General features: G+C 40.6%; 1 protein-coding gene across 3 annotated transcripts in view; it reads right to left on the minus strand.

The window, feature by feature from the left end:
* The window catches only part of SUGT1 (SGT1 homolog, MIS12 kinetochore complex assembly cochaperone), a 43,204-nt gene that overhangs the window by 6,595 nt on the left and 16,975 nt on the right, over window positions 1-19,634 (minus strand). For all 3 annotated transcript variants that reach the window (XM_019500506.2, XM_014608391.3, XM_014608392.3), the window contains 2 exons: window positions 16,337-16,433; window positions 15,365-15,472 (listed from right to left, as the gene is read on the minus strand). In XM_019500506.2, the coding sequence (XP_019356051.1) occupies window positions 15,365-15,472; window positions 16,337-16,433 (205 nt within the window). The remainder of the gene's footprint in view (window positions 1-15,364; window positions 15,473-16,336; window positions 16,434-19,634) is intronic.

The raw sequence follows: 19,634 nt of genomic DNA on the forward strand, positions 1-19,634 counted from the left end.
TTTACGTGATTTAAGTTCTTTTGGACAGTAAACACAATTCAAGTTTACAGGCTACACATTTAAGATGTTTCCTAGACTTGCATTCAAAAACTTAAAATGTATAAAACAGGAAAACTATTTCCAACTTCACCAGCAAAAACTAAAACAAATACCTCTATTTACACACACAAAAACGGATACCCTAATAAAGTTTTACAACTCTACTTTTACTTGAGAACTGGAGATATAATTACTATAAAGATAATTTGAGTTTCCCTCCATCACAACCTCCAAGTATTTTATTTTTCTTATCTCATGCCTTTAAGTTAGACATCCAAAAACCCTGGCAGGGTTATAAACCGGAAAGGAAATTACTAATGTTTTATAACCCCTCAACTATTTTTTCTTTTCAACAGCTAAGAGCATCTCAGACCATGGACAGGTGTTGCATTAGTGTAAAAACAAAAACACACAAACACTCCTTTCCCAGCACAAAAAGCAAGCATCCAGGCATTTAAGTGGTTTGTGGTAGGAAAAACAGATGCTACCACAAACTGTAAATGCTTGCCAAAGAATAAAGTTTTCTAGGACAGAACGTAATGCCCCTGATACCTACAGTCCTCTATTCTCCCTCACCAAGTGGGAAGAGGAGGGAAAGCAGTGAGCTCTCTGACAGTTCACCATTGGGAGGGTTGTCAAGGAGCCCTGTGGGGACCCTGGTGCTGCAGCTGCTTGAAAAGGTCTTGGCTTTCCCAGAAACTTTAATCAGTCAATTCCTGCCACACCTTGAACAATCCTGGGATATACTAGGACTGTTCAAAGCAGCAGCAGGAATTCCCTAACCCTAACGACCTCTCGCACTGCTCCAACCTTCTCTCCCTGCCAAATCAACAATGCACATGCGCACAGGATCGTGTTAAGGTTAGGGCAAGGGAATTACTACAACACTGCAAAAGTCCTGGCAAGAACTAGGACTCTGGCAGCAGCCCTACCAGGCATGGTAGGGAAGAAGAGAGAAGTTTTCCTCTCCCTGCCACTCCTGCCAGACTGGGAAGGAGGGTTCTATCTGCGGTAGCTGCTGCTTTTCAGCAGCCACACAGGCTGATCGCTGACAGCTTGCTCTTTTCCAGTAAAAGAGGGGGCAGGCTGACCACTCACTAGGCTCTCCTGGGTGCAGGAGCCAAGGAGCAGTTCCCTATCACTCCTTAGCTTGTTTGTGAGAATTTTGGAGCTCTACATCTAGGGGGCTGGAACAGCTGTATGGCTTCCTTTTTGCCATGTTTTCCTAACACTGAAAGTTTCCTAGAAATCTGCAGAGGTGCAATTGAATACCTGTCCATCGCTTCATTCACAGAATGAAGAAAAGCCAGCATTATACCTTTCAAAGCTGCTCACCCTTCTATCTGTGGAGAAAACCTGCACTCAGAGCTTTACTTGTAACTAAACATGCAGAAGCAAGTATTGAAAATTCATGGTTTAGCCATCAAATCTAAAATTTCAAGAAGGAAGTTGTAGGGGAAAGCATTCATGAATACTGCAAGTGCATCTAGTCTACAACAGATGCAAGAACAGAAGCAGGACAAGGGAAGTCTTACTAAAAAAGATTTTGTTATTAATTTCAAGATGCTTGCAAGGTTTGTAAAGCTGCAAGGTTTGTAAAGCTGCAAGGGAAAATCATTTCCAGATGTCACAAACTACATTATGTAAAAACTGACTTGCAAATATCAATGAATATTCTCCCTAGGCCACAGGAAAATACAAGTACTTTACCATTTTTGCTGCTCTGCAGCTTTTTGCTCATTTTATTTTGTAAAATTTCTGGTTTTTTGTTGTTGTTTTTTTTAAATAAACACTTCCCTCTTGTCCCAAGTTAATTTTACTACATGACAAGCAACCACAAAGGACAGGGAGCTGCAGAACCATTCCCAACATAAGACTGAGAAAGGTGCATCTAAAAAATGTCAACACCAGCAAACTAAAGTAAAATAAAGACAGTGGAAGACACTGAGACATGACTCATGACATGATTAGATCACTACTCCATCTACTTTCAATCAAAATAACTCATCAGCAAAAGTGGCAGGCTGGAACAGAAACTGTATAACTAATGACTTTCCATCACTATCATCCAGCTGTATTTGCTAAAAATATAAAGCTACAAATATTTGTTTACAAGAAAAATCAAGTGTTTTTTTAACCTAGAAAGCATTAGCATACCTAATAAGAAAAAGTTGAATATTACTTCACCATTCACATAAATGGCATTAAATAAAAATATCTGCAAGCCAGCTTTACTGAAATTGGATTCCTGACTACATGCATGATGTAAGCATGTCAATATGATGCGTAGTCAGTTGCCCAATTTCAAGCTATAAAGGAATTTTGACTATGTAGGCAAAAAATGGAAGAGTTGTGAGATGCGTTTCATGATTTTGACTTAAGATTTCTGACAAAATTCATGCCTTTGCATCTCATACCAACTTTTGTAATATAATCCTTGTATTTAACATCTGGCATTGCAAGCCTGACACTAAGGATTTTAGATGCTTTTAGTGTTGATGAAATAAACTTTATTAAAAATGAACTGTATGTCTTAAAATTAAACAAGTCAGCTCAACTGTTTGTATATCAACATTTTTGTTTGGCTAGGATAGAAGCATCCTGTGGATAGCCTAAACATGCCTATTTAACTTGGTTTTGTCCGGTGTTCTTTTTCCATCCAGGACATCCAGAATACATGCCCAACAAATTCTTAACAGTGTTCTGTATTCAGCTCTTAAGGGCCCTATCATTTGGCCCATGGTACTGCCTGTGGATCTTGAATCAGCCTCATGTGCTCCATGCAGCATGAACCATCCCCAGCACACAGACCAGCCCTGCATGCTGGATCCAGCGTGCAGGGCCAATCTGGCATGGGTACCGCATACAATGCATGCCCTGAACAGGCCCTGTATGCCACATGTAGCACACAGGCCAGGTGTGTACTGCATGCAGTACGCAGGGTTGGAGCCAGCACATGCACTGCACAAGGGGCAGTCTGTGGGCCTGATTAAGCCAATGGACCAACCCTGTGCCCCCATCCAACCTGCTGCTTTGGATGCAAATATTATTTTCAACCCAAGAAAGCACAAGTTTCTCTCCATCCTGCTGACTGCTGGGAACAGTTCATGCAACATACTTGAGGTGATGTCTATGAGCAATCTGATCCTTGGATAAAAAATGAATTGCTCGTCTGTCAGATCTGAATTATGAAACCAAGAATGAGATCAAACCTGCAATGATCCACTTGTGCATTTCTATTAGCAGGTAGAAAATTCAGTGACTTTTCAGCAGGGGATTTAAGTTAATCCTGTTTACAGCTGAATCTTCAAGGATCACTACAGTTTTGCCAACGGGTTCCCCCAGGAGTTAATATCTCCAAAAGCTAGAGACAAGAGACCTTAATAACCCAAATTATATCAGAAAAAGAAGCATATTTTAAAAACACAAGGGAAATTAGATTCAGCAGAGGTGTATTTTTCCCCTAGACAATAGTTAGCCAGCAGCTAGTTGCTGGTCAGAAGGCTTTCTGTGTTCTGCTGGCCTAAGGATTCTGTACAAATCTATGGTTCCTGGGGTAGGTAATTTCTTCAACGAATGGTTAAAAGCAAGGTGAAGGATCTCTCGCTTTCTTCTCCAAAACAAAATTCTGGCTAGGTTTGTGAAAAGTATAAAAGATTTATTCAAATTCTTTTCCTGCAATTTAAACTGTTCCTCTCAAGGAAAGCTTAATTATTGCCAATGACAAATGCATGTGTCAAGATCTAAGATGAACTGAGGGAGAAAGAGTCCCTTAGTAAAATGAAGGTTACCATTTTTGTAATTAATTCTGAGAAGTAACAAAACAAAACAAAAATCTCACAACAAGATCCTAATGTTGAGCATCTTGAACATTCTGAAACATCATTTGAGAAGTGAGATAAGCTCTAATTAACATCTTTAAGAATATATTAAACTAGGTGATTAAATAAAACAGAGTTGTCAAAACCTTGTCAAATTGAAGCACCAGGTACCCATTTATGCAATATTACTCATTTTGTCAACAAAACACTAATTACAGAGCGAAACTATTTTTGGATTTCAAAAAGAATAGTACATTCAAATGTGTATTTAAATCCAACAATTATATAATATCCTCAACACCCCAATTTCTGAAAGTCATTTATAAACCAGTGCTGTTAGCTTGCTAATAATTGACTAAAAGGAACCAACGAATACTGTGTGAATGTCAAGATTGCAGTCTTAAAAGCTTAAATTAGAATGGCTAAAGCAATATAAATTTAAATGCCAACTTTACTGCCTGACAGCATTTCAGAGATACTAGAGTCAGTATTTTAATTTTTATTAACCTGACGAAGCACATGATATGGGACATATATCACAGAATAGTAGGATTCAAAGGGATCACAGAAGGTCTCTAGTCCAATTGCCTGTTGAAGGCAGGATCGTCCCACAATATACTGTCTCAGTCAAATGTCTAACATGCTCTTAAAAAACGTCCAAGGATGGAGATTCCAGTTTCTAAGCAGTGTGTTCCAATGCTTTACCACCCTCACAGAGAAGTGTATGTGCATGTAGGAATGTACTGTAGCTTCAGAAGCAGAACTTTATGCTGAACCTTTCATCAATAAATACTCAGCTATCCTTACAGAGATTAACAGGGTTGCTTTTTACAAATTTGTAAACTGATTTACAGAGGGGAGCTGCCAATAATCCATATATGCATCCAATCGGCTCTGCACTTTCAGTTTTAAAATACCAGAGGCATTAAGAAGCTCTAATACTTCTACCGTTTGCAGAAGACTTTTGGCTAGAAAAAAAAGCCTCAAGGTCAACTAAGGCCCTTTTACAACACAACTGCTGAAAATGATTATTTCCCAGCTATAGTTTCAATCACTCCTGTTTGAAATAGGCAGCAACTAAAACCCCTGAACCCTAGCTCCTAAAAATAAGGCCTTTGTAGCTGCAGTATAAAACTACACCTGGAATCTCCAGAAGAAGAAACCGCATGTCTGCTGCCAGGGCAGATACAGTAATGAAGAGGAAGTAGAAGTATCGTATACTAGATCAATGTCCTTCCCACAATGGATGGCCCAATGATATATCCTTCTCATAAGTAAACACCATTTGGGAGAAGAGCAGATGAGAAACCCTGGATCAGGGGGCATAACCAGCAGAATACAACTTCTAGGCCATTTCTGCTAACTTGTTAATTCCACTCATTTCACAAATGTGTCATACCCTATAATGGAGGTAATACAAGCTAGCAATAGAAACCAACAATGATAATGCATCCCCAAAAATGGGGCCAGCACTGTCTCAGTGTATTGTATATGCTACTCTAGTAGCCAATTTAAAGATGATGACAATCAACCTGCTGCCAGCTAATACAACTAAGTTCCTCAGTACAAATTGTAGAAGACTGCAGAAGGCCTGAAGATTCAGAATTCTGACCCTTCTAATGATGTAGGCTGAAGCATTATAAACATATTATTTATGCATTATAAGCATTATAAACAGGGATCCTGGTTCTCTAATAAAAAGAATCCTCAAATTTCAGATTAAAAAGTAACCCAAAATCCAAAGTTTCCATGATTAAAATGAAACATCACAATATATCTATATCTATCTAGCATCTATTAGATACCTATTTTGTGGTGTTTCATTTTAATAATCACAGAGAAATGTGGATTTGGGGGTGGTTTTTTTATATCTGAAAATTGGGGATTTTTTTTTTTTTTCATAGATTTCATAGGTATTAGGGCTGGAAGGGACCTCGGAAGATCGAGTCCAGCCCCCTGCCCAAAGGGCAGGAAGTCAGCTGGGGTCATAGGATCCCAGCAAGACAAGCATCCAGTTTCGTCTTGAAGGTGTTCAATGAAGGCGCTTAAACCACCTCCGGTGGCAGGCTGTTCCAGACCTTGGGGGCTCGGACAGTAAAGAGATTCTTCCTTATGTCCAGCCTGAAACAATCTTGTAGTAGTTTGTGACCATTCGACCTCGTCATCCCTTGGGGCGCTCTGGTGAACAAACGTTCCCCCAGATACTGGTGGTCACCCCTGATAAACTTGTAGGTGGCCATCAGATCACCCCTGAGCCTGCGCTTTTCCAGGCTAAAGAGCCCCAGGGCTCTCAGCCTGTCATCGTAGGGTCTGCTTCCCTGACCTCTGATCATGCGCGTGGCTCTTCTCTGGACTCTCTCAAGCTTCTCCACATCCTTTTTGAATTGTGGAGCCCAAAACTGGACGCAGTACTCCAGCTGCGGCCTCACTAAGGCCGAGGACAAGGGGAGAATGACGTCCTAGGATTTGCTCGAGAAGCATCTATGGATGCAAGCCAGTGTTTTGGTCGCTTTACTAGCCGCAGCATCGCATTGCAGGCTCACGTTCATCTTGTGGTCAATGGTGACCCCCAAGTCTCTTTCCTCCATAGTGCTAGCCAACATAGCACTGCCGAGCCTATAAGGATGCTGCGGGTTTTTTTCCCCCAAGGTGGAGAACCTTGCATTTATCGGCGTTGAACACCATCAGATTCTCGTCCGCCCACTTGCTGAGCCTGTCCAGGTCAGCCTGGATCACCCGCCTGTCTTCTGGTGTGGATGCTTTGCCCCAAAATTTGGTGTCATCAGCGAACTTGGCCAATCCGCTTCTGACTCCAGTGTCCACATCATTAATGAAGATGCTGAACAGTATGGGTCCAAGGACAGAGCCTTGGGGGACCCCACTGGTCACAGGACACCACAATGAGTGACTTCCATCAATTACTACCCTCTGGGTCCGACCCTGGAGCCAATTTTCCAGCCAGTGGATCGTGGAGGACCCAAGGCGACAATTGGCCAGTTTCTCCAAGAGGCAATCATGGGAAACCAGATCGAAGGCTTTTTTGAAGTCAAGATATATGACATCAATCTCTTCTCCCTTGTCCAGGTGATAGGTCACCTGGTCGTAGCAGGAAATGAGATTGGTTAAGCAAGACCAATTTTATTTTTTTAAAAATCAGAGAAAACCAGGATCCCTAATTATAAAAGTTGCAAAAACTGTTTTCCCTTCTTCCTTTAAAAACCTCTAGGACATGAGAGGATTGGAACAACCTAAATATCAAAAAAGTTTCCATATGCAACACAAGCTGGTAAATGCTTACTATGTTCTCTTACATATAAGAAGTCCCCAAATATAACATGCATCCTGTTTTTGGAAGGCCCCCCAAGAAGGAAAAGAGATCTTACCATGGGAGTACAGTCAGTAAGTATCTGATGCCCAGGTTTGGCCATTGACTGATCCCTGCATGCCAGCCCAATCTGGTATGTGCTGCAATGGCAGCCAGCTGGGCATCTCCCCAGAGGTCTGGAGGTTTGGCAACTGGGGAGCCGGGATGTTAATTGCTGTGGTTCCCAAAGCCATCCAGGGAGCAATGGAGATGAATGCCATTAACAGCAGTTATTGCTGCCACCAATTCCTGGCCACCATCTCAAATATGCACTCAAATTTTCCCCAGCTTTTTTTTTTTTTTTTTTTTTTTTTTGAGGGGGTGAAAAGGGGGAGGGGGTGAGGGATGCATATTTTATGCAAGAAAATACTGTAGCTCCCCTGCACCCTTATCATATTCATTGGGCAGATGAATCAAAGGCACCTTGACTCAAAATATCCTTATTTTACTGACTGATATACTTAGTGAAGTTAAATACTTTTGCTCTTTCTTAAAGAACAAACAGGGGAATAAAATAATGACATTTGCACATAAAAATTCTAGATAAGTATATGCAGTAGAAGGTTCTCTGAATTTTGGATAAAAATGCTGCATTCTGGCTCCCTCTGCTGGAAAGAAATCTTTAACATACTAGGTGTTATTACAGTTAACTCCCTCTATAATTTTCAGTGTAAGAGGCTAACTGAATTTGTGGTTCCAGCTATAACAATGGCATAAAATAGTACAATCAGTAACAGGTAGAATATATCCCAAAATTAGTCAGGAAAATAAAAGGGAAGACAGCCATCTTCCAAACAACTTAAAGAGCAGCAGTAGTGGCAAGAATCTTAAGTTATTACTTTATAGCTATTACTGTCAAGACAAATCTGGTAAGAGTGAAAGGTTTGGCAAAAAGCCTGGCTTGAATTGCAGGTGTTTTTCTGAAAATTTCAGAGGACTGGACATTTTGCAATACAGGTGCTGTAGGGAAGGTATATGCAACTAAAAAGAAAGTGTCTGCTGGAAAGAATATTCCTGGGGTCAGTTTGTTAAAAGACAAAAGTTTTATGTTAAGAACTTAAAGGGGTCTCTCTCTCTTACTGAAATATGAATCACCTGGAAATAATTAACTCCCAAAACATGCCCCTTTCTTGTAGCAAAGAGAAGGTATGCTACAAACCATCTTAGAGTTACTGCCAACAGGCTTACATAACCTAGAGAAATGTTCTAGAAATTCCAGATTCAGAGGCATTAAGAATTACATTTCCACAGGCTAGCTTTACTACTACTGTTTACTTGGATTGATACCAGATACTTTAATTAAGAGCGTCTCAAAACATGGCATTAAAAAACATTATCTTGGCTCCAAAAAAAAAAAAAAGATATAGGCCAATTCATAACCCAGGCAGGTCTTACTTTTAAAAGTTCTGGCTAAACACTACAAAATTTAAAACCTTGAAATGTCACATATATTAATATTATGGAATAAGTGAGCAAATTTAAGTCATTCTAATTGGCAGAAGTTGGCAACAAACAAATGGCCTGGCCTGGATTCAAACACAGTTTGCCTCAACCAGGTAATCTACCTAGGCAAGTTCTTTAAGAATATTAAAAATGGTAAGTGTTTTTTCTATTTATTCAACCATAAGACATGATTCAAAGAAAAGCTAAGAACTAGGTATTGAAGTGTTAAGGAGCATTCTACAAAATCTTAACATCTCAGATGAGTTTTAGCTCTAGGCACTTTCAAGTTTTGGAATTTTGATGGAGATTTTTTTTGAGAAACTAGGCTGATACCAACAAAACCATATGCCTCTCTGAAACAGTTTCTGAAGTGCCACTCTGCCTTGCCTTCTACTCTTCTTTTAATTCCATGCATGCAAGCAAAACTTAAAAGACCAATGAAATGGAGCTTATAACCACTATGAATATCAAAATGTGGACTTCACAGATGCTATTAGCTCAACAGCTAGCAAGCTTATAGCCTACAATGAATCACAAACTTGGTTTAATTCATATTACAAGTTCATAATACCCTTCTTAGCCTCCATCCCGAGAGTCCATCAGTCATCAGCTCCAACTCAGAAGCATCACAGGTTTCAACAGTTAAATGCAGGTCCACTTGACCTTTTTAGTATATCATAATGCATTTCTCATTTTGTACTGTGAGATGCAATTTCAAAATCAAAAAAGCTTTACTTGAGATGGAGTTGATGGATACCATTAGCTTGAAAAAGTTCACAATTTCATGGGAAAAAGTGTTGCAGCATGGTTGCTAGAAATAATATCAAGAATAGCTATTAGTAAAAACTTCAGCTCAGACCTTGGAAATAATTCCTCATTTCCAGCACAAAAAGCTAGTGTACAGGCATTAAAGGGTTTTTCTGCAGAAAAATCAGCTTTTCAACAACAACAAAGTAGCATATCTAGCCAGTAAACTTCTCCAGAGAATTTTCAAGTGCCACCTTTAATACCTGTATGCTTCTCATTGGCTCTCTAGGACCCTCACCTTCCCCAGTCTTCTGTTTTTCCATCCTCACCTCCAAGGGGCAGAGACTGGGTCCTGTAGAGACACTGCCGAGAGCATTCAAGACCCAGCTCTAACTCCCACCCTTTAAGCAGCACCGTTCAAGGGACATCAGGAATGCACGGTGGTGGCAGGGCAAGGAGAGCAGTTCCCTGCCCCACAGGAACAGCTGCTCTTACCGTAATAGATATTTGGTTCATTCTCAGGGTGACTGGCATAAAAAGAATGCCCCTTCCCCTCTGTGGGCAGCTGTAGGCTATGCATTACAACCCCATTTCACCCTGTAAAGGGGTGTAGGGAGAGGGAATCATGTGGGGACACTGCTGCCAGGTTTGAACAATGTCAAAGTGTTCAAGGCCCGGCATATACCCCAGCTGCTGCACAAACACTCCTGGAGAGTTCCCTGTACTCTTCAAAGGGCGGCAGAGTTTCCCTCTGAACCATTCCCAAGCACCACAGCCCCCTGCAGGATCCTTGGGAGGCTACAAAAGAGGCATTTTCCCATAGTTTGAACCAACACAGAAAGCTCCTATAACTGTCCAAGCAGCACTGCCACTGGCCCCACCTCTTCCATGGTCCTGGGTCTCTCCAGGACTGTGCAAGGGGTTGGGGGGCATTTCCCCACAGCTTCATTCTGAGTCTCCCTGGGACAGTTTGTTCAAGCAACAGTGCCGCTGTTCTTTGCAGGGTCCTCAGTCTCCCTGGGACTGTACAAGAGGTGGGAGTAATGTCTAGAGATGACGGGGGGGGGGGGGGGGGGGGTCAATGAGGGCAGATCTCCTTGTAGGATGGTGGTGGTGGGATGCTGTCCATGGCAGCTGCTGCTTTTCACTATCATTGACAGCTTGATCACTGTGTTTGTGTTGGGGTCTTCTTACAGTCATAAGAGAGATTAGATTCAGGGTCCTAATCTGTACTATATCATTCTGCCCAAAGTATACTATTAGCGTGCATATGCATAAAAGCTGATCACTGAGCCTAACCCATTTAAAAAAAAATTTTTTTTTTAATTATAAAAAACCCCCTGAGGATCTTGGGCCTCTTCAGCCTAAAAAAAGAGAAGACAGAGGGGACTTGGTAGCAGCTTACCGCTGTATCAGGGAAGCACATCAAGGGCTCCATCAACAACTGTTCACCGGGGCACCCTTGGGGAAAACCAGGAGTAGGAGCCACAAACTCCTGGAAGACCATTTCAGGCTTCTGAAGAAAAACTTGGTCATAGTTAGGGTGTCCAGACTGTGGAATAAGCTCCCTCCAGAGGTCATTCAATCACCTATCCTAGAAATCTTCAAGAGACTGGATGGCCATCTTACTGGCGTCACCTGACCCCAGCTGTCTTTCCTGCTCAGTGCAAGGAGCTAGACCCAATGATTTTGTGAGGTCCCTTCCAGCCCCTAACAATCTATGAATCTATGACCGCTTCCCCAACACGGGAGAGGGCACACTGTCAATAGGGATAGAGCTCCCCTGAGGGTAGGGAGAGGAGACCAAAGAGCAGCCTTCTATTGCTCCCTGGCTAGAATGTCTATACATCTCTTTTTTCACCACGTTCTCATTGGTTCTGGAAAATTGTGTCACTCAAATGCCTGTCCATACTTTCTATTTGTCAGAATTTTTGTGCAGTTAGTTTGGCTGAGGATACACCTTATCATGAGGTCCTGAAGAAGGATGTCTATCAGTAGCACCTGAAGCTGAAAAACTTAAAATTACTTTAAGTGGGACATAACAAAGACAGCAGGTGAAAAAAGGATAGCAACACTAATCAGAAGTGGAACTATTTACCCAACCTAAAAGAACCTCAGTAAAAAGCATGAGAAAGCAACCCTTTAAATTTTTAAAGACTTAAAAACACAGGTTACATCAGGTCAACATTTCAGAAAGTTATTCTAGAAGTAAACATTTTAAAAAATTGAAGTTGACAGTCTCCTTTAAGGCTGAGCATGTACCGACTTTAAAAATTTTTTTTTTTTTTTTTTATACAATGAAAACTCAGAAATGTTATGATTTAGTTTCAAAACACCAGACTTGCACTTATAGCAACAATGAGTAAAAACCTTCATCTAATAGCTGAGATAAGTAAAAAAGTAAATGCGACTTGTTTATGTATATCCATGTTAACAGTGTACCTTGGGCAGAATGGTACAATACAGATTAGGATCCTGAATCTAATCCCTGTTATGACTCTAAAAGGGCTCAAACACAAACACAATTCATACCCCATAGGACAACATTTGTCTGAATCTACAAACCTGAAGCAGCCCTGACATAACAAGCTACCATGTTTATTGCACTAGTGAGAATTTTTAGATGTTATATCTGGTGACATTTTCTCTGTTGACTATTGTCACCATCTTTATATCCCCAAAATTCAAACACTCTAGTCTGACACCTCCCCAAATGACAAGAAGCCTGTAACTAAACACAAAAAAACCCCAAACCCTGCCCATCCATCTCTTACTTCCCCAACTTTCAAAAATTGTATAGTTATGTGTATTCTTACAAGACTCTGCATCACCCCTGACCTGAAGTTAAAAATTTTAAAGTATAATAAAATGTACTTTGAAAAAAGTTTGGAACAGAATTTTTATAGCGACTTACTCATTTTCATGTTCAATTCAATAAAATCTTTGTTTCAACAGTATCTTCTCACAGAATCTCTAGCCTGCTTCACTGCAGAAAGCCATGATCTGAGTATATATCCACAGACCTAAGAAAAGACTAGCATATTTTGGAGTCTGTGCTCCAATCTCTTAACAGAAAAGAATGAGAATAACATTCTGGGACACTTAGAGATGTGGATATAATACAATGAGCAGGCTAGTTTTGAGGATAGTGAAACTGGGTTCTCCAGCCACAAAGAGATAAAGTTGGTTAGGGTATCTGGACCTCATGTAAGATGCTATAGAGTTCCTACCTTTTACAGGTAAGAAGAGTAATTCAAGTGGGAGATGGTTCTCTCAGCCAGTACATAAGAGTAACAGGAGCAGCTATCTGTACAAATTATATAAAGGGGTGACATTAAACTGAAAAGACCCAAGTTCCTAAAATTCATTACAAGTATAAACAATTCCTAAAACATTGGGAAAAAAATGTTCTAAACCTCAGAATACTCTTACCAGACTTTATTCAACTGAATCACCATCTACTGGACAAAACTGAAATGAGTACGATAAAGTATCAAGCTTAAACTGCAGATGCAGACTGTACAGTAATTATTATAAATTTACACTAGGTTTTACTTCTCAGTAAATTTACTCAGTAGGTAAAAGGTAGACATATGAACAACTCATACATTCTCTGCCTGCAGTAGGTACTATTTAGTGCTTCACTAAACAACACCTAACCCAGGCATAGGCAGACCCCAGCATACATGTCAGAGCGTGACATGCACAAAGGCATTCTGCTTCATATATGCACCTTGGGATGGACAGTGGGGAAGGGGCCGGGGTTGGGGCTGCACTGCCACAAGGATAAGGCCCCTCGTGGCTCTCCTGCCATCCACCCTTGGCATGCCAACATCTTACAAGTTGAGGTTGGGGGTGTTTTTGGCACCGTCCAAAAATGTTGCCATACCCTGACCTAGCCACTGGAAAGAGGGGGCATTATTTGCAGTACACAAACAAACAACTACCCTTGTATAAAATAAACTGGGGGTGTAGAGCTTATGGCCAGGACACTGGAAAAGTGTTACTCCTTACCTTTAACTTAGAGCAGAGTGGCTTACACAAGTATCAAGCTACCCATCTCTGTCCAGTTCTGTAGTGACATGTGTCCTCACCCTTAGCGTGCCTACACACTATATATCCTTGCGCAATTTTCTGTACAAGAGACAATGTATCCAACAACTAGAACTCTCACTATGTAAGAAACTCTTAAACTGCTTAGTTCATAAGTACTAAAATTCCACGCTCTGTCAACGCTGAGAAGAAACTGCAAACATATCTAGGCTAGTGGCTCCCAAGCTTTCCTGGTTTAGTTACGACCTTTTAAAAAGTTTTGCACAACTGTGGTGTGTATAATCAAGTTTGAGCCCCACCCCCAACCAAACTGTTTTATAAAACACCAGATTACTCATCTCCAAATCAGCCAAGCCAGATAACAGCTACGCAGGGCATCTGCAAGTTTTAAAAAATAAAACCTAGGCAGCCACTGGCAATGCACAGGGGATACACGCGGGTGGGTGCATGTGTACCCCGAGCATGGTGGCGCACCTCCTGCGAAAAGGCGCTGCCGACATGGCCGGCAGTCACCACTTGCTGCCACCCCCCTCACCAGCAGTCACTGACAGGTGCTCGCCACCCCTCTGCACCACTGACAGTGCTGCAGGAGCTCCCCACTTCCTGACACCGTGCTCCCGCCACCAACAGCGTTCCCGCTGTCTGTGGGAGCTTACCGTCCACATCCCCCCCCCCCCCAGCCTCTAGGGGCATGCGGTGTTCATGTAGGCAGGGATCTTTACAAAAAAACAAAAAACAAACGAAAAACCCACACATAACATGACAGATTATACTTCAAAGACCCTCTTGTTTTTCCATATAGACAGCAGGAAAGAACAGGTAAAGCGTACAAAGACAACCGTCTTCCCACTGACTCCTCTCTATTGGGCCTTCTTCTCTTCTCCAGCCCACTGGTGTTATCAGTGCTTTAGAAGTTTATACGGGGACTCTCTGATCTCTTCCCAGCCACAGGAACACACTGGGCACTCCGCCAGCTAGGAGCCTCAGTCAGCTGACTCCTACCACAGGAGTGCATAGTGGTCTTGAAGGCCTCCAGCATTTTCCAGAGGCTAAGAGCACTGGCCATAAGTTCAGTTAAAGGCATGATAGGAACCAGCTTCAAAGTTATTACTTTGTAGCTTATTCCTTATTTTACTACACCATTAATTTACTGAACATGTAGCCTGGTCACTCCTTAAGATGTGATTAACCAGTTAATCATGTCATAAGTGTAATGTCTATCAGGGGCCTTAAAGCGCTAAATTTCTGATCTCCATGCTGATCCTGCTCTGGCATGGTCAAATCCTCTCTTCTATTCCACAGACTTAAAATAAGACGACATGAGAAGCATGGGCTGTCTAGAATCATGCTACCTTTAAATGCATGAACATTACTGAAAGCAGAGGGTAGAGAAGGGTTTAATGAAAAGCATATAATATTATAACTGCATCCTGACTTCTTTGTATGTGAAAGGGAAGATATATTAAGAATGCCAAAATTATTGTAACAGAGGCCTTAAAGTCTGACAACTTATTTTATTATACGCATAAAGCTACTTTTTTTGAAATGCTGTAATCGTTAACTCCTAAAACTTTAGAAAAAACAGTTCATACACTCACAAGCCACAAATTAAAGAGCTGGATATGATAGCAATCTTTCTACAGCAGTAAGTAAAAGCACCCACATATTGTAACCGAAGTCATTTGCACTTCAGTAAGCTTTATCTTAGATTTCACTGCTTCTGATATTTACACATCTGTTTAGAAAGCCTTCTTCTGGCTGAAAGGCACCTTGGAAACAAACTCCAATACATAAAAAATATTAATCATTACGACTGTCATAGGAAGACTAGACAAAAGAGCAGAAATGTTTTCAACACCAGAAGTATTCAAAGAAAATTTACACTTTAAAAGCTTGCCTTTGTTGAAAGCACTTTAAATGTACTTTGCTCTGGTACTATGGAATGAAGAAGAACAAGCTTTAAATTGTAGTCTTCTCCTGATGTAAGTTTCACCAATGCATTCATCTGTTAAAAAAAAAAAAAAACAAAAAAACACCATCTTTCATCATCTTGAAGAATATACAATTTTTCACACTGGATTTAATTTTAATCCACAAGGATAATTCTTTCAGTATTCAAGAGTTAAATTAATAATTCTTCACTTGGAAAATTTTAGTGAAATGTCCCGCATAAGACAAGAGTTTCAACTTGCTACTTTTCACTGCGTTATTCAACAAGGTGTTTTCAAAGTAAGCTAGAAAATAAACAGGTGGTGTTTGATGTTCCTAGCCACCAGCTACTCAAAAAGTTTATCATTTCAACAATGTAATCAGACTTCTTTATGAAAAGAACTGCATGGGAGCAATAACATACCCAAACATTGATAATGGTACATAGAAAAACTATGCAACTGGGCTCTTACTAAGTAAACATGAAGTACATGCCAGGAAGCACGTATGTGATCATGCCTATTAAAAGTAAATATTATCTGAGCATAGGCACTGGTCAGCTCACTAAAAACTAAGTTAGTGGAACAATATAAAAAGCTTTTTTCTCTATTCCATTGCCAATTTCAGACACCAGAATTAAATATAAGATACGTCAGAAATACAACCTACACTAATAGTTTGTTAAAACTGGCAGCTGCTTATCAAGATTGTCAGACTTGTGAGTGATACCAAAGATAGGGAAAAAAAATAAAAGAATCAACAGATACCAATATGCACATTGCGTATGTTCTCCTGTACAATCATTGTAAAAATTCTAGGTTGTTCTCAACTAGAATAAAGAAGCAGTGGACTCAATATTAATTCAGTATAAGCAAACAGGCATACTGGAAGATGAAGATATTTATTAAGCACTCAAGTTGAAGTGAACCAGTATAATCACCTCTTTCTCTGAAAACTGTACATCGACATCATCCTTCTGTGCATTCTTGATCATGATAGTTACAATTACGTGAGATTCGGTTTGATACCAGTCGTATCTTAAAAGAAGGATATCACTATTTAAAAATGTATTTGAACCATGTAAAAGAAAAACTGATTAAACATTACTGCAGAGTAAAATGCTTTACAATGACATACAATGCAGAAGGCCATATAAAACAAACCAAAGAAAGATACTTAGGACTGTTCCTTTCTCTGATAAGAGTAAGCTTAATGGGTTTTATAAGACAAACACTAATAATGGAACAGAGTTAAAATTACCAAGAAGAAAGAACTAGAAAAATAGTCTGATTTAAATATACCTGGCATACCACACACCCCCAAGAGATGCACCTTGTTTTTAGAAGGCACAATGTAGAAAAGAATATTGTTGCAGAGTTATGGCTATGTGCCACAAACTAAGTCTTCTTACAATAAAGTGTGTCCAGGACAGGGTTTCCCAGCTCTACTGATATCTGGTGCACACTTTTTTTCTGGATTAAAAGTGACAGCACATTGAATTCACTAGTCTGTGAACCAGATAAGGTCTGCGGGCCCTATCTAGCTGTGTGGGCTGGCTTGGCCAGGGTGCCATCCAGCCTATTTTTTATAGCACACTTCCATTACACTAATGTGCTGTGGGGCACACCCTTTGGAAATCACTGGTCCAGGAAGTGTGGCATCCCAGGAATCAGTCTGGGTGAGGCAGCAGGTACTTGCTGGTGTGGCAGGACAGCAATAAGACTAGGCCACAGGCCCCTGCAAGGGCAGTAGCAAGGCTGTCACTTCTTTACTGTAAACACCATATTTTATCCCATATAACATGCCCCAAATAATATACAACTTGTTTTTTTGAAAGGTATTATGAAGAAATCTCACTCCCCTCCCCCCCAGAGCTATGGTTGCAGAGAGCAGGGACAGGGTCTAATCTTCAGTTGACTCAACCTCCCTTTCCTGCTCAACTAAAACCCTAGCTGTTGCAGAAGCCTAGTCTCCACAGGTGGACCCACGATCTTTAAAAGAACTAAAAAGAGCGTGAAATAGGAAGAGAGACCAGAGAAATAGGAATAGAGACCTAAGCAAGGTTATCTTGTTTAGTAGACTGACCATTAAAAATGAGAAATGATTTATTAGCATCTGTGAAGTGAATGGGACATTGACTCCCTCAGCCTCAGCTGCCTGAATAGCAATATCGGAGTTGCTACACTGGGGAGAAGGAATCAGAAGCAGGGTGCTTCTATCACAGGCAGACAAGCTATAGCTTCCCTACTTAATACACTTACCCCAATTTTCAGGGAAAAGGGACATGCTGTATGCAATACAGTAGTATTCCATAAAGTTGCTTTAAATAACAGTGTTGTTTCCAGAACACAAGCCTCATCAAGATATTACAGACTTCATACAGCAGCTCACTTACCCTCAGCCACCTCAGTAGCTGTTCAGCCACAAGCTACTGTCTCACCTGCAGCTGTGAGAAAATTAACACTGAACTCTGCCTCTGCCCTTTGCAGCCCAAGGAAGTGGCAAACATTTTGATCTACCTTGCTCCTAGTCCAGCTAAGAAAAATCAGTTTCTCTGCTTAAGACAAATGTCCCAAATTTGGAGGGCTGATTTCAGGGAAAAAGCTGTGTGGTATACAAACAGATATATTTACTTGCAGTACTTATAAAACTGGGTAGATGTCTCAATTATGATTAGCAACAGAATTAGAGTAAGCACTTAGGAATCAGTAAATCCAATCCACCCTTACTCTAGCTCAGTGATTCTCAACAAGGGGAACATCGCATCCTAAGGTGCCCTGAGATCTTTTCAGGAGTGCAATGGGATGCCACACAATGTTAACAATTTTAGGTGTACAAGCAGGATTCAGAAGATAAACCCAGATATATCAAATAGGAATCCAGTGTTAAAAATGTTCTGATTTGTTGTGATCCAAGTTATTTGCAACAGAAGAATTGTTCTATTATTTTTTGTTTGGTTTTTTTTTACTACAGAAAAAACCTGAATGAAAACTAAGCTAACATTTTCCACATGGTGTGCTGAGTCTAAAAGGTTGAAAACCACTGCTCTTGTTACTAGATATATTCCGCTGAAGAGGAAATTCAGCCTGTGTTAGCAAGCAGATTGTTTTGAGAGAGAATGTACTTCAAAGGAACTTGGACAGTAAATTCCTGGGCCATCGAGTCCAATCCCCTGAATTCATAAGTCACTTAGGCATTTTGGCTGCTTGCAAACTCTGACTGGCTAGATCCCAAGGAAGATGTCATCAACTGCCAGCAGTTACAATTTTTTCCTCCCTTCTCACTAACACTGAGTTCAATAAAGTCCATTCCTGGCATTTTGGCTGCTTGCAAACATTTAAAACCCCCAAAAACAGCACTTTAAACTCCAAGTGCTCCCACACCGAGCCCAGCACATGCTCAGACGCTGCTGCACATTAGTTGGACCCAGCTCGCCCAATACCTGTATAGATTGGGTGCTTTAGTGGGGCCATTTTGGTGCTTTTATAACTGATTGAATAAGATTTAAATAGAAGCACCAAAAAGCCCCACTGAGGCACCAGATCCATAGATGTTGCAGAGCCGGGTCAAAGTAATGCACTGATTCTTCCAGTAAAGCGTGGAGTTTTTTGTTTTTGAATGTCTGCAAGCAATCTTTGAGGCTATGGGCAGAGGTAATTTTTAATTACTTTAATAAGGGAGAAGCACAGCTGCTCAGGAAAATACTTAAGCTACTCCAATGCAACTGTTATCTCTGTGTCTTCTTGCAGCAATGCAACTGAAGTACATCTGAATGCTTTTAAAAAATGGGTAAAATTACAAGAATTGTGAGACACTTCTATCTCTACAGAAACATGAAGATAATACTTATGACATAGTTATTACATTGTAATGAGTTGTAATATCCGTCTACACTCCAACAAAGAGATTGTATCCATGTTCCCCTAAGAAATTAAAACCATCTTAAGTGGCAAGATGGCTAAATGATTTGAGTGAAGTAAAGTAAAACAACGGTACAGAGAAACATAACATATGAATCCTTTTAAAAGCTGTTTAAAACAGCATTTAAAAACAGAAGCATCCAGACATACAAATTTAGAATGGTTTAAGCCTCCTGGAATATTTCAAAAATACCTGGATAAACAGGTATTATTTTGAACCAGTCCTCCTTGAACTGGTTCAGTGTTATGCGAGGACACTAAGCTTTCCAGGACTAGTGTCCCATCAGTCCTCCAGGCACCCCACACTGCACAACTCCC

Source organism: Alligator mississippiensis, chromosome 1 (genome assembly GCF_030867095.1).
Source record: "Alligator mississippiensis isolate rAllMis1 chromosome 1, rAllMis1, whole genome shotgun sequence".
Taxonomy (NCBI): Eukaryota; Metazoa; Chordata; order Crocodylia; family Alligatoridae; genus Alligator; species Alligator mississippiensis.